Raw genomic sequence first — 14,213 nt, 5'->3', positions numbered from 1 at the left:
TGACCGCAACCCTGACCATCTCCCTATATATTAATTTAGTTTAGTTTTTGTGAAAATTGAAATTGTAATTGTAAAGGATGAGAAGTACTATCGAATAGTATCTTTTCCAATTATATTATCTTTTAGGTGAACTTGTCCAGTTCATTTTTGCAAAGTAAGAAAGATTTATGCCCAAAATTTTTAAGGTTTTAAAAGAAATTTTTCAGAACCATTGAATTTTATAATTTAGTTATGTAATTAAAACCAAGACACTAATCTTTAATGTAAGTGTCTGAGACTATACTTCCTGTCGATTTATCATTAAAATATATTACATATATTATAATTCTGGTGATTAACCACACTTATTATTAATTAGATTAATTTTTATTAATATATTCTTGTTTGAGAGTGGTTTAGTTTATTTAAAAACAAATTTGATCCTTTTTTTTTCTCAACTTTATTCTTTTCAAAACCTTCCAACGTTTCGACCCTCAGGTCATTCTCAAGGATACCTTTATTTTGATGTCATTTTCTTTTTTAAAATCTTAAAAATGCCGGCTAATTGCCTTTGTCCCATATAACATATAACTAATGAAAGAAAGAAGAGAAGTGGATTGTAAAAGTTTTTAAATTTAAGAAGGAATTATATAGAAAAAGTTATATGGGACAAAGGCAATTAGCCGGCATTTTTAAGATTTTAAAAAAGAAAATGATATCAAAATAAAGGTATCCTTGAGAATGACCTGAGGGTCGAAACGTTGAAAGGTTTTGAAAAGAATAAAGTTGAGAAAAAAAGGATCAAATTTGTTTTTAGAAAAAATTATTATTAATGTTTTGAAAATTGATTCAAATAATTGTAAAATATGTTTACTTATTTTCAGGGAGTTGTTAGCGGTGTCCTCCTTGTCACACCAAATGCCCTTATGTTTGATCCTAATGTCTCTGATCCTCTGGTCATTGAAAGAGGTCCTGAAGCTTATGGAGTCATTGCACCAATGGACTACGTCGTCAATGCTGCAATTTATCATGATATAGCTCATATGAGAGTTGGAAACGCTGAAAATCGGTAATGTTTATTATAAATTTTCTTCTAGAATTTTCTCCTTTTTAAAATTTGTTTCTATAAAATAATATTTAAGATTAAAGATGCTTTTTATGATATGTTGTAATTTGTAATTATTGTATTGGTTAACGGATATAATTAATAGATTATCATAAAAACTAGTTATTTACCTTTTTAAGAAGGATAAGTTTTTTTATTCTCTATAATATTTTGGATGTTACTATAGGAAAAATACAATTATAGGTATACTTATTTCATATATTTGATCTATGACTTGTTTATCACAGATGTAATATTCCTAAACCTGAAGTTTATCACACGAAGAGCGAGGAATCAGAAGGTGAAGGAGACGCTAGTTGCCTCCTCTCTACCAATCAGGCCGATTCTATTGATAGCAGAGATCCTTCCGCTAAAGATACACTCCCTGACCTTAGGTAATTTCATAATGTTTTAAATTTATTTTGTTTTCTTTTTTCCATTGTATTTCATATGCATTCCATCCACAAGTGATACTACACAAAATAGGTTAAGATCAAGATCTATATAATAGGCATTTGTTATATACTAGGAGGCTGAATTCCGGAGAGCGAATTTGTTGATCGGGTGAATTAAAAAATTGTGAAATGGTGAAATTGGAGGAGCAGAAATGAGAAAGAAAAATATAAATGAATTGAAACATTTATATTTGTTGTACAGATTGAAATTGATTGTAAAAGGAAGCTGTAGGGGGAAAAAAATTGTTTATTATATCTTATTATTGCATCTCTTTTTTTCTGATCCATGTATGTTTAATTTATATATGTCCGATTACGGATTGATAAGTATGCTGTGTAAGATAGCAACCTGATCTATTTAGGCAGCATAGATAAATAAAATATTTCTCTCTCTCTAGAATCAAATTGCAACCTACTTTTCTTTTATATCTTGTAGTTGTATGTAAATTACATTATAACTATTTTTAAAAATTCAATTTCTCCAAATTAAAATTTTTAAATTGCCATATACAAATAACAGTTGGTTTAAGGAATAGATAAAATTAACTGATCATTTAGGATGTATGTTCGAAAGTGATTTCGAATATGTGAAAAGATGGGAAAGTCAAATTTTTACTGTAATTAGTAAAGCCAAAGAAAATTTTTAAAAAAAATTTCTGATGACTGTTAAGTGCAGTGAGTATCATTTGTTGTATACAAAACTTTGAAATACTTGGTAAAAAATTGATTAAGACTCTATTGAACTGAGTCAAACATTATTTAGAGGTGAAATTTCTAATTTAAAATATGTAAATACATGTACTATGTTTAATAGGAGCATGAAAACAAGCATCGTTTAGTTAGCGGTGGCCTGTTTTAAATTTGTCTAGAAAAAAATTAAATATTTCGGTGAATGCATATTGACAGAAAAACATAGTAATTGATATTTTAAATGATAAATGATGGAATAAGTTATTTTTGTATGTGAAATAATATATAATTTTTTTAATTTAATAAGAGTTCAGTTATAATAACTAAATGAAAAAAAAGCAAGATTAGAGATCAATAAGGCATAGAAAATCTCCTTGGTTGACGGTTTTCAACCATGTCAGTATTGTGTATTTGTATAATATAATATGCAATTTATAAATAAACACACTTTTTCTATTCAATTCAAATTCAAAATCTCCATAGTAGGAAATATTCAACTATGCCAGTATTGTATATTTGTATAATATAATAAGGGATGTGTAATTATGTAAATGAAAACCCTTTTTTGATTCAACTCAAATTCAAAAATTAAATATAATACGGAATATATATTTTCAATTCAATTCAATACACAACATTGTATTTAATAGACCTTTCACTGACCCTATTTTTTAATATTTTCATCACTGCTGCGTACTTCTGGAATAGAAATCATGCTATGCAGGCTTGGTGGAAGGGGTGGAGAACTTGGACAAATTTTAAATTATCTCTACGTTATTCATAGTTTTGTTTTTTTAATTAAACTGTTAATAAAAACTTGTTTGTATTTAATAATTAAATATACTACGTATTTCATTGAAATAAATATTGATTTATTTTTTTAGGTCATCAACAGAGGAAGATGATCTTTGGATGTGTGGTTCGCAAAGAGAAGGCGATGCTTTCCCAAAAGCATTTGAAAGGGATCTAGTCACTCCCACAAATAGTAATATTGATAAATTAGTAAGTATTTTTTTATTTATTGTATATTAAATTCTTTTAATATATTTGTTTATATTTTATTAATATTCCTATAAGTGAATTATTTATGTAATTTAAATGGAATAAACTTTTTTTTTCCATTTATTTAACTGCTAGCTGAGGTGCTAGCTGGAAAAAGGTTGTCTGCTCTCAAACTGCGCTCTTAGAAATTATATTATATTTTAATTAATATAACAAACATCCTGTTTTTTGAAAGGAATATGGTCCGGGTGCGGTCAAGAAAAACTCAAATAGTAGAAATATACTAATTTAATGAGCCAACGTTTCGCCCCACGTTGCAGGGCTTCTTCAGGGCTAAAAAAGATACAAACACATAGTTACAAAAGGAAAACAAAAACCTAAGTGTAAAATAACAGGGGTATAAAATGTAAAAAAGTAAGATATAATAAGAAAAAAATTTTTTTTTTTTTTTTTCTTATTATATCTTACTTTTTTACATTTTATACCCCTGTTATTTTACACTTAGGTTTTTGTTTTCCTTTTGTAACTATGTGTTTGTATCTTTTTTAGCCCTGAAGAAGCCCTGCAACGTGGGGCGAAACGTTGGCTCATTAAATTAGTATATTTCCACTATTTGAGTTTTTCTTGACCGCACCCGGACCATATTCCTTTCATCTTCACACACGGTCAATCAATAATCTTCCATCCTGTTTTTTCTTTTTAGGAAGTCTTGTAAGTCAATTCCAATAAATTTTTTGAGATTAAAAACTTCCAAAAATTGAGTATATTCTATTATATATTTTTTTTTTTTTTGGTTTTTCAATGTTTCAGGACTACTGTCCTATATTTATGTAGCTTAATAAACCTCATTTTTGTTTAACTTTTAATTTCACTTAGGAAATCATGCTATCTACTAAAAAAAACGGCTGAAAATAGATTTTTCAGTTTTTTTTTTTTTTTAATTTCAGCCATGTTTTTTTAGTAGATGACATGATTTCCTTAGTGAAATTAAAAGTTTGACAAAAATTAGGTTTATTGAGGTACATGAATATGGGACAGTAGTCCCGAAACGTTGTAAAACAACAAAGAAAATATATAATAAAATATATTCAATTCAATTCAATCTCAAAAAATTTATTGAAATCATATAACAATGTATAAAATCACCTCTTATTTATTGTCATACAGATATTTGTTTCTTTGCATCACATGGTATGAAATAGACTTGATTTTAGGTTGACTGTAGGTTTATATTATAAAACAGGTACCATAGGTCAAGCTTGCTTTTTCCGTATAACCTACAAAATAAATTTACAATTGGTCTAAAGGTTTTTAAAAAAGACAGGTCCAACAAACACTATTTCATGCAGTAGGAAATATGTTTTTATTATATGCCGTCAATCAAATCTTTTGATTAAATTTTACCGCATTGTTGATTATTCTTTTAAATTGAAATTTGGTACATATACATAAATGTGGTGTTGATACTACATTATTGTGCTGATGAAATTGTTAGATGATAGACTAGCTTTTCCGATCAGTGGTTGATTTTATCAAATATTAGTACAAATATATCTTGTAAATCTGCCTAATAAGCATCTTGTCCTGGATTTTTCTCACCTCTGTAGAACAGACTAAACAAATTATGCTGTTTTGATCTGAATAAATCACTTGGAAGATTCTGTTATTACTTAGAACTCTTTACTACTCTTTCTCTCTTTTCGGAGACGGGGTGTCAGAGATAAATACACAAGCACGAGTAGTCGTAACAGCAGCTGACGTATTACATTCGTTTCCCAGCCTTAGGAATTAAAATCGATGCTGTCCCTGGACGATTAAATCAAGGCACTATAAATATCAATCATCCAGGAATTATATATGGTCAATGCTCAGAAATTAATGGAGCAAATCATAGATTTATACCAATTGTTATTGAAAGAACAACAACAGAAAATTTCCTTAAATGAATTAATTCAATTTCATTAAGTGGCTGAAAATATTTAAGCATTGGTCTCTTAAACCAAAACATAGTAATTTAAAACCTACTCTTAATGAATTTAAAAGATTTAGTTTAAATTGAAACATTAGTTTGTCAAATTAAAAATATTTTCATAAATAATCTTTAATACCTCAAATATCTCCTTTATGATGAGAAATTTTATTTATCTATTTTATTATAAGATATTTTATATTTAACATTTTTATCTATTTTTCTGTTAATAAACCCATCCCATTTAAAATTAATAGAGATAAAAAAATTATACAAATAAATTGAAGATGATAACAAATTTATTCTCAACATTTGATCCAGAAAAATCTATAAATTATTCAATAAATTGATTAAGATCATTAATTGGAATATTAATAATCCCATATTCATTTTGAACATTACCAAACCGAAATAAAATAATAATTAATTTAACAATAACAAAATTACATAATGAATTTAAGTTATTAATTATGAGAGATAGTTGACCGTGGATGATGAATGAGAAGATGGTTGGGGGTGCGGTCAATGAAAAACACAAATAAGTTCGATTAACTTATTTTAATGTGCCAATGTTTCGGCTAGAGTTTCTAGCCTTCTTCAGGGCTAAAAACAGAACAAGATAACAACCACAGTAAGTATAGAAAAATTTAAAAGAATAAAAAGAAAGTATAAACAGAATAATTTTACAAAATAGAATTAATAAAATGAAGTGATGAGAGAAGCGGGAAATAAAATAAAATGTAATATAAATGAAATAAAATGTATACATAGGTAATTGAAAAAGTGGGTAAAATAACATAATTAAGAAAATGAAATAAAAAAATAAAATAAAATAAAGTTATATAATGGAAAGAAGTATGAACATATTAGTTATTATTAATTTAAAATTAAAATATGAAAAGAAAATGAAAATTGAGAGGAAGAAAATATATGTAACAATAATAGATGATAAAGAGGCAAATAAATTGCCTTAAATTGCTGAGTGAATTTAAGTTATTATTAGGATTAAAATCTAAAGGAGTAACCTTGATAACAGTATCTTTATTTATATTCATTTTAATATAATATTTAGTTAGATATTTACTAACTCTAAATTATTTATTCTGTTACTGTAGCTGTGAGTCAATCCTGTGGGTTCTTGCCACCCAGCCTCATAAATTGGGTACTTTTAATTTGAAAAAATTTGGCGGTTGAGCGAGATCTAAAAAAAAAAATCTCCTCCTTGCACAACCGTTGGTCTAGTAACAGTACTTCTTTACAAAGTACTGAACCCCTGACCCTTCATGGGTTGTAGCGGTCCAGATTATTCTGATACATTGACCTGAACCTTTCTATGGAAAAAGGGCGTGTAAAGTTTTCTCATTCAAAGATATCAAATTTAAAAATTATGATACTGCTTTGAAACTTTGCTGGGTTAGGTTGGTAATCAAATAATAAATATAATATATATTATATATAAATAATAAATAGGTATCAAAGGATTTTAAAAACATATTCTATAGGAAAAAAAATGCTTTTAACTGAGAACACCACTTTTCCCTTCAATTATATAAATATAAATTTTTTTTTATTTCAACATATCTATAAAATTTACAGAGCGATACTCAGGATACAACATTAGAAGAAAAAACCCCAGAAGAAGATGATGATAACAATCTTGTTGATGCTGAAGCAATGGTTCGTGCCATCGAAGAGAGGAGAAAGTCGTATCTAGATCACCATTGGGCAGTTCCTAAGCAGTCGGTTGATGCTGAAAAAGAGGAAGAAAAGGATAATTTATTGCAAGATCAAGGTAATTTGTATTTTATTATTTTTTTTTTTTTTTCAAGAACTTAAACTGTATTCTGAAATCCTAAATTTTTAAAACTGTCAATTTGGTATCCTAAAACGACTGACTTGGTATCTTCACACAAGACTGAAAAGACAGGAAACTGCTTGTCGATTCCGACTATTACAACATTTACTCGAAAAACGGTCTAAACTTCCAATCCATTACAAAAGACTGATCTACATGACTATTATAAGGCCTATCTGGACATACGGAGTTGAGCTATGGGTCTCCACTAAACCATCACATTCCTCCTGAATCCAATCCTTACAGTCCAAAATCCTTAATGCTCCTTACTTTGTCTCAAGTCAAGTCATCCATCAGGACCTCAATGTCTCATATTTTGCCGATTTGGGGCGACGGATGGCGACAAATAACATAGCTGAAGTAACTCAGGGGAGGCTGAAGAGTTGGATGAGGGTCCTCCTAGTTTACTTTAACGTGAGGAAGATGCACCACTGTATGCTGCCTCCCTCATGCTAACCCATGCCACACCTCTATATTGTGGCTCATTTGCTTATTGTAATTATTATTCCGGTCCAAATAAAAAAATTGTAAAGACAAAATATACTTATAATTTTGTTTTTCAACTTAAGAGGGCTGTATACTATAATATTCACATTACATAAATGTACATAAATTCATACTAATACAACAGAATACAAATGTAAACTATAAATGTAAAAAAAATCTTATAATAAGTTAAAAAAGTGAAGTTTCCCACACATATTTCCGAAAGTATTGTATTTATTATTATTATTTATTACAATTAGAAATGAAAAAAAAGAAATAATAATGCTGCTGCAGAAAAGCTATGAAATAAAAATAAAATATAAAACAAAATTTCAATTAGTCTTATTTGACCCTTTAATTAACCCCATAAAATCAGCCATTGTATTTTAAACTAGAACCAGATACCAATCCTTTCATGATGAACTTCCTAACCACCTAAGGCAACTCATTTCTAACCTAACCTTTCTAACCTGGCTTCTCCTTCATTACCTAATAATCCTCCTAGGCATATGAAAAGAAGATTGCCTCGAGATCTTCTCCTCTAGAAATATTTTTGGAGTTCTATCATCGGGTAGATTCTCCTCATGTTGGTATCATGTCACTATGTCACCTACAACAAATTTACTTGTATATATTTTTATACAGTTGTAAATAAAAATAAATGAATTATTAAAAAAAAAAAGTTATCTTATATAACTAGTTAAATAAATGAAAGTCATGGAATGCCTATGGTTAACTTATCAGTTTTGCAGTCTCTCATAGGACCATTGTTTTCTTTTTTTAAAACGTAATCAAATCATTTTGTTAATCTTTTGGTGTTAATTAAAAGTTAAAACAATAGGTTGTAACTTATAATTTTCATATTTTGTACCACTCTCAGTTATAATTTTTTTTTTTTCAATCTGCAAGGTGTAATGTTTTTATTTTTTTGTAATTTAATGGTTTTATACTGTTGTCTTAAATTATTCCATCCATTTCTGTTCAACAGGGCCAGGAAATTTACTAATTGGTAAATCTTTACATTCTATTCTATTCACTTCCATTTTCTATTAATGTTGATGTTTTAAACCTAAATTTATGGCATCAACTTAATTGAGTTAATAATTATTACTCTTAATAATTTATTTATTCATTCCTTCTTTTTTCTCAGTCCTGGTTGAATTGGATGATGGGCGTCGTGGTAGCGGCGGTAACTTAGTGAAGCTATCCTGTCATGATTCAGGGATCGATATCAGGGATCCCCCACCTCCTCCACCACCTATGACCAGGAAAACCGTCTATTCGGATGCTGACATCCTCCTAGGAGATGGAGATTTTGTTCCTCCGATTCCGGTTCAGCCTCTAGTATCAACATCGTCAGCACCCGGTACTCTGGAAGATGATAAGAAAAAGCAAGGCGTATCCTTCTTAATGGAAGACTCTGATAAGATGAAGGCATTGGATGATAAACTTCCTGAAACAAAAAAGAATAAGGTATGTTTTTACTGTATACGAATTCAATTTTATTTATGGATTTGCTGACTGAAATTATAACTCAGTGTAATATTATCTTTTCATTTTAAATATGTTCTTTCGAGCTATTTATTAAAGTTCTTAATAACTTCAGAAAACCTCTTTTAAACAGAAAAATAATGATTAAGAGGATAATTCAAAAACAGTTTTAGAGAAATTTAACCTCTTAAAAGAATTTTCATCTATAACTTGAAGAATACCTTTTTTTTTTTATAGCCTGTTCAAGTTATTTTTCATATTATTGGCTTACTGATGAATAAATCATTAAAATACAGGGTGTTTCAAAATTAAGTGTCCTGACTGAAAATATGAATTAGAAATCTCAAAAAGAAAAAAAAATCCTTATGAAAGTATGCCTGTTAATACTTTGTTTTAGAGATTAGCATTAAAACAAGCTCTACATCTTTATTCCACGCCAACTGTGGGTGAACAGCACTTGTTCTTTCAATGTACTAGTTCCTTACGAAGGAGGATAATTGAAACTTAAAAACTATCTATTGCTGTTCGGCATCATTTTGAACAACATTTAATATGGATGCTAATGTTTACATTTCATTCATTAATAAAGTATTTGGAACAAATATTTATTTATCTATTATAACCTAAATAATTCATAATAATGAAAATTTTAATATCTCCTTAACAAAGTGCTAACGGACATTCCTTCATAGGGATTTTTTTTTTTTCATTTTTTAGTTAGGACACTTAACCAGGGATTCAGGAATCACCCTATATAAAAAAATGTGGTTCTTTAATTCTCTAATCTATTATGATTAATATCCTAAATTCAGGATTTATATTTAAATTTTTTTTTTATATTATTAGATGTTGAAGAGGCTATCATATCCTTTGTCTTGGGTCGAGGGTATCACTGGGAGCGATGAAAAAGAAGTTTCACTCCCTTCTTCAGCTGATTCCCATCCTTCTCATTCCTCTTCGGTCTTTTCAAAAGTTTTCTCAAGGTTAGTATTATTTTCTTCCTTTTTATACTATTTTGTCATTATTTAATTTATTTGTTTAAATAATTTACACATTTCTTATTAATAGTGCTTACTCTATGTGATGAGAATTTTTTATTTTAATTTTCTAGCCATACAGCTAATTATATACTAAACATTATGAATATATTTTATTATATATTTAATTAATTGTATGTTTTGTTGTGGAGAGGGGGGGGAGTGATTATTGTTTAGTTCAATTTTTTTTTTTAATGATATTCTTAGTGTTATATTCTTTGCAAATTATAATTTTTCTATAGACATCCTGCTAGTCGAATTAAAAATATGGGCTGCTATTGGCATTAAAATAATATTTTAAAGACAGATTTACTAAATTAGATAATGCGCCCTCAGAGTTTGAATTATAAATTTGTGTCTATTGCTATTTAATTAAACAGATTAGCAATAGTTTAATTTAATGAATAAATATTTTGAATACCCATGTAATGGATTAGATTTGATCATGGAATTATTACCTAGTTTAAAATCAATCTAAGTGAATAATGAAAATTATACAAATTAAAAAGCTCTTTTTTTTTTTTAAATTATTACAAATTTTAAATTTTAAAAAATAAATTAAATAAATAAAATGCTTTGAAGAAATTATATACATATGAGAATTATATTTTGTGTAAATTAATAAATATTGATACAATCTCAGGGTGTTTCCAGACAACCAAGACACAATCGCACAAAATTATTGTTATTACTAAAATCTACCATCATTAGAAACATGAAACTAGTTTGAACTTACAATTAAAGTCATCCTGCTGCTTGCAGTTATCGGCTACGTTTAGCCATCATGTCGGATTTTTTTAATGAGATTGTGCATTTAGAGCAATGATGCAAATGGGGATATTACACTATAATAACCGTCCTGCAAATTAAACTAAGGTAACACTGTAACTGTTAACACTGTAACACTGTAACTAGCTTCTGTCCATTAGCTTCCTTTAACCCTGAAGTGATAATAAAAAAAATATTAAAATATATAATTAGTATAAAAATACTAAAATATTAAAAAAAAACGAATTTTTAATTTGTTTTTTTATTAAGGTTCTCTTTAGCTGATCGATAACTAGGTAATAATTTTGATTATACCATTACAACCTCAATTCATCACTTAGATCTTTTTAATGTCATTCATGAAATTCTGCTTGAATAGTTTCAAGGGTATGGCTGTGATTGGATAATTTGATTATAAAATTTTAAATCAAATTATGATATACATAATGTTAAATTTAAGTAATATTTGATGCGCTGCTTCTTTTTATATTAAAAAAAAAAAAAAGAAGAAGATATGAAAAAAAGTAATGCTCTGCTTTTCTTTTTTCTCTTTTCTTTCTAATGCTGCAATTGCGTGCTGCTACATCTCTCCTCTGAAACCTATCACCTTATATTTTCCACTGTAAAATTATATTTCATTAATTTTGTCAATTTTTTTTTATTTGATATAAATTAAATGTTCTTATTAATTCCATTGTAATCTGTTTTAATAATTTTTTTATCACTTTATAAAAAACAAATAGCTCTCCTATTAACATGGTAACAGATTTTGGGTCCGGTCTCTTTACAAAGACACCGAGCGAAGACGGTGGAAAATTTCCTTTCCCTCCCGACTCTCAACCTTCCTCCGCCCCTTCCTCAGCTCCTTCTTCGGCTCCGTCGTCCGGCCCTACTTTCTCACCCTCAAACATCATCAGTACAGTAGGGTAAGTCATCATTATTAACAGAGCAGTCTACAGTCTACTTTCCCTCTTCCCTCTTTTTATTTATTTTATTATTATTATTGTTAGGTCTGCCGGAAAGTTCTGTCTGTTTTTAGAATAAAACAAAATAATAATTTTTTTTTTTTATATACATTTTGTTAAAGCCACCTCAAATCGACTATGTCTTTTGTTGGAAGGCTTTAAAATGAACAAACAACTAGCTGGTTCTGATATAAACATTTATTAGGTCAATTTAAACATATGAAAACTAAAACTAAAATAAACAAATGATGACTAAAACAATGAATACAAGTAAAAAAAAAAAAAAACCTTAAACAAAATAAAACTAGATAAATAAATTATGTAGACAAAAATAAACTAATTTAAAAAAAAAACAAATAAATACTAGTCGACTTTAGGTTGCTCCACTCTGATAGGTCAGAGGAAGAGTGCTGCTGAGATGTGTAGGTCGCAGCTCAGTAGCTAAATACACCGCTATAATGGTCCAAGGTTGTTGTAGTGGCTCATAAACAGTCAAAATGTCTCAAAAGGCCACTAATTAGCCGGAACTCTTATTAAAGTCGAAACACTGAAAGGTCTGGTTCCGAACTGTTATGACGGTTAACTCACTAACTCACTAAAAATGTCCAAACTGTTAAATTATAAATGCAGACAGGGCTGCTCAGACACTCTCATGGCAACTAATTAGACGGAACTCCACCAAAAAACGAAGATGGTCAGTCTGTTGCTAGGCAACATATTTGCGACGATTATCAACCTTTAGCAACTGTCTCTATTACAATAACACATAAATATAATTAGATATTTTTCTTCTTATATATCTAAATCCAGTTGAATAATATAAATATAAATAAATGTAACTAAATTAAACACTAATACAACTCAAAATTACAATTTATTTACAAGATAATTATAAATTATGGTGTATACCTTTAATAAACTTTATTGAATAAAATAATTGCCATAATTATTTATTACTTTTAGTCAGTGTAATGGCAATTAGTGTATCTCATTTTTTGAAAAATGCATTACTCTAAGAACATCACCAGTCTCTTTTCTTAGAGTGCTGTTTTTTAATTTATTCAATCGTTACACAGTACCTCTCTGAATTTAGCTTTTCCTTTCGGCTTCAATAACTCTTAATGTTTTGACCCTTGAATGTCCGATCATAACTAAGCACTCTCCTACTCAGGCTCAACTTTGGTTTAGGGATTGGAAGGGAAAGATTTTCTTGGTTAAAAATATGACCTGTTCATTAAATAATAAATTTTTCATCCCAGTTATCATCCATACTGAAAACGTTTTGATTTTGTCCCGTGCAAGCAGAGATATCCATAGATTAGGCACAAAGATGTGACGCCAATTTTGAATATTTTTACACGAATCCTAGCTTCTGAACATAGCCTAAAATGGTTGGTCAAACCTACCTGCAATCTCTGATATCAAAAAAAGAATTTCGCTTTATCTTCGTTTTATTTTAAGTAACAAACAGAACTATCCCGTTGACCTAATATTTTCACATGTTTCGTCTCTATTTTGATTGTTGTTCTGTGTTATATATGTGTTTTGGTATAGCTCTTTTAAGTGTGTATAATGAATTGTCATATTTATTTTCCTTTATTGTTGTTAGACCCCTTTGTGTTAGCTTAAGAGAATGTTTGTTTTGTAGAATGTGGATGAATAACGGTTTGAAGAATGTGTTAAATGTCTAGTATTTTTTTTTCTTTTTTTTAATTTATAACTTAGGATTTGTGTCATTAGTTTAAAAGTGAATGTTATAACGTCCTTCATTGTCGTTTTGTAATGAAAATATAAAATTCATTTTCTGCTTTTATCACATCCGTAATGGACAGGTAATGGTGCTATTATATTTGTTGATTTTTAATTGTCATTCTTATGTACTTTTTATTTCTATGTATTTTTAATATTATTCCCTAAGCACCAGATAACCTCTATCTGTGAATTTCTTCTACATCATAATCATTAAACTGTTTGTATTTAGTTTTTTTAACAGATTCTTATAATATTTTTCTTTAAAAAATGAGCTTATAACTGCTAACTAAAACATTACAAACTGTTATTAAAGAAAATTAAAAAATCTTTTGTAAGGAGCCATTGGCGACTCATTTTGACAACAAATTTAGCTAATTAGTTCTTTTCCTATAGTCTTCAGATTTTATGAAGAGAAGATGGTTGGGGGAGCGGTCAGGAAATAACACAAATAAGTTGAAAAAACTTATTCAGGCCAGAATTTCTAGCTTTCATAAGGGTTAAGGACAAAGAATAACTAATGAATACAAAACTATAAACAGAATGATTAAAGTAAATAATTTTACAAAATGAAAATAAAGTGATTAAAGAAGTAGAAAATAAAACGTATATAATAGGTAAATAAATATATATGTAAAATATAATAATTAAGGAAATAAAAA

At 28.4% G+C, this 14,213-nt stretch overlaps 1 protein-coding gene across 17 annotated transcripts in view; it reads left to right on the top strand.

Annotated features, from left to right (window-relative positions):
* Nucleotides 1-14,213, top strand: part of LOC106680323 (oxidation resistance protein 1) — an 867,959-nt gene that overhangs the window by 680,522 nt on the left and 173,224 nt on the right. For 14 of the 17 annotated variants that reach the window (XM_067049998.1, XM_067049995.1, XM_067049994.1 and 11 more), the window contains 7 exons: nt 864-1,048; nt 1,333-1,479; nt 3,114-3,231; nt 6,797-6,992; nt 8,692-9,014; nt 9,879-10,015; nt 11,581-11,763. In XM_067049998.1, the coding sequence (XP_066906099.1) occupies nt 864-1,048; nt 1,333-1,479; nt 3,114-3,231; nt 6,797-6,992; nt 8,692-9,014; nt 9,879-10,015; nt 11,581-11,763 (1,289 nt within the window). The remainder of the gene's footprint in view (nt 1-863; nt 1,049-1,332; nt 1,480-3,113; nt 3,232-6,796; nt 6,993-8,691; nt 9,015-9,878; nt 10,016-11,580; nt 11,764-14,213) is intronic. The other 3 variants (XM_067049999.1, XM_067050001.1, XM_067049996.1) reach the window with 2 other exon arrangements.

Source organism: Halyomorpha halys, unplaced genomic scaffold (assembly GCF_000696795.3).
Source record: "Halyomorpha halys isolate HHAL.00 unplaced genomic scaffold, Hhal_1.1 Scaffold17.1, whole genome shotgun sequence".
Taxonomy (NCBI): domain Eukaryota; kingdom Metazoa; phylum Arthropoda; class Insecta; order Hemiptera; family Pentatomidae; genus Halyomorpha; species Halyomorpha halys.
This window is presented reverse-complemented; position numbering and strand designations above follow the sequence as displayed.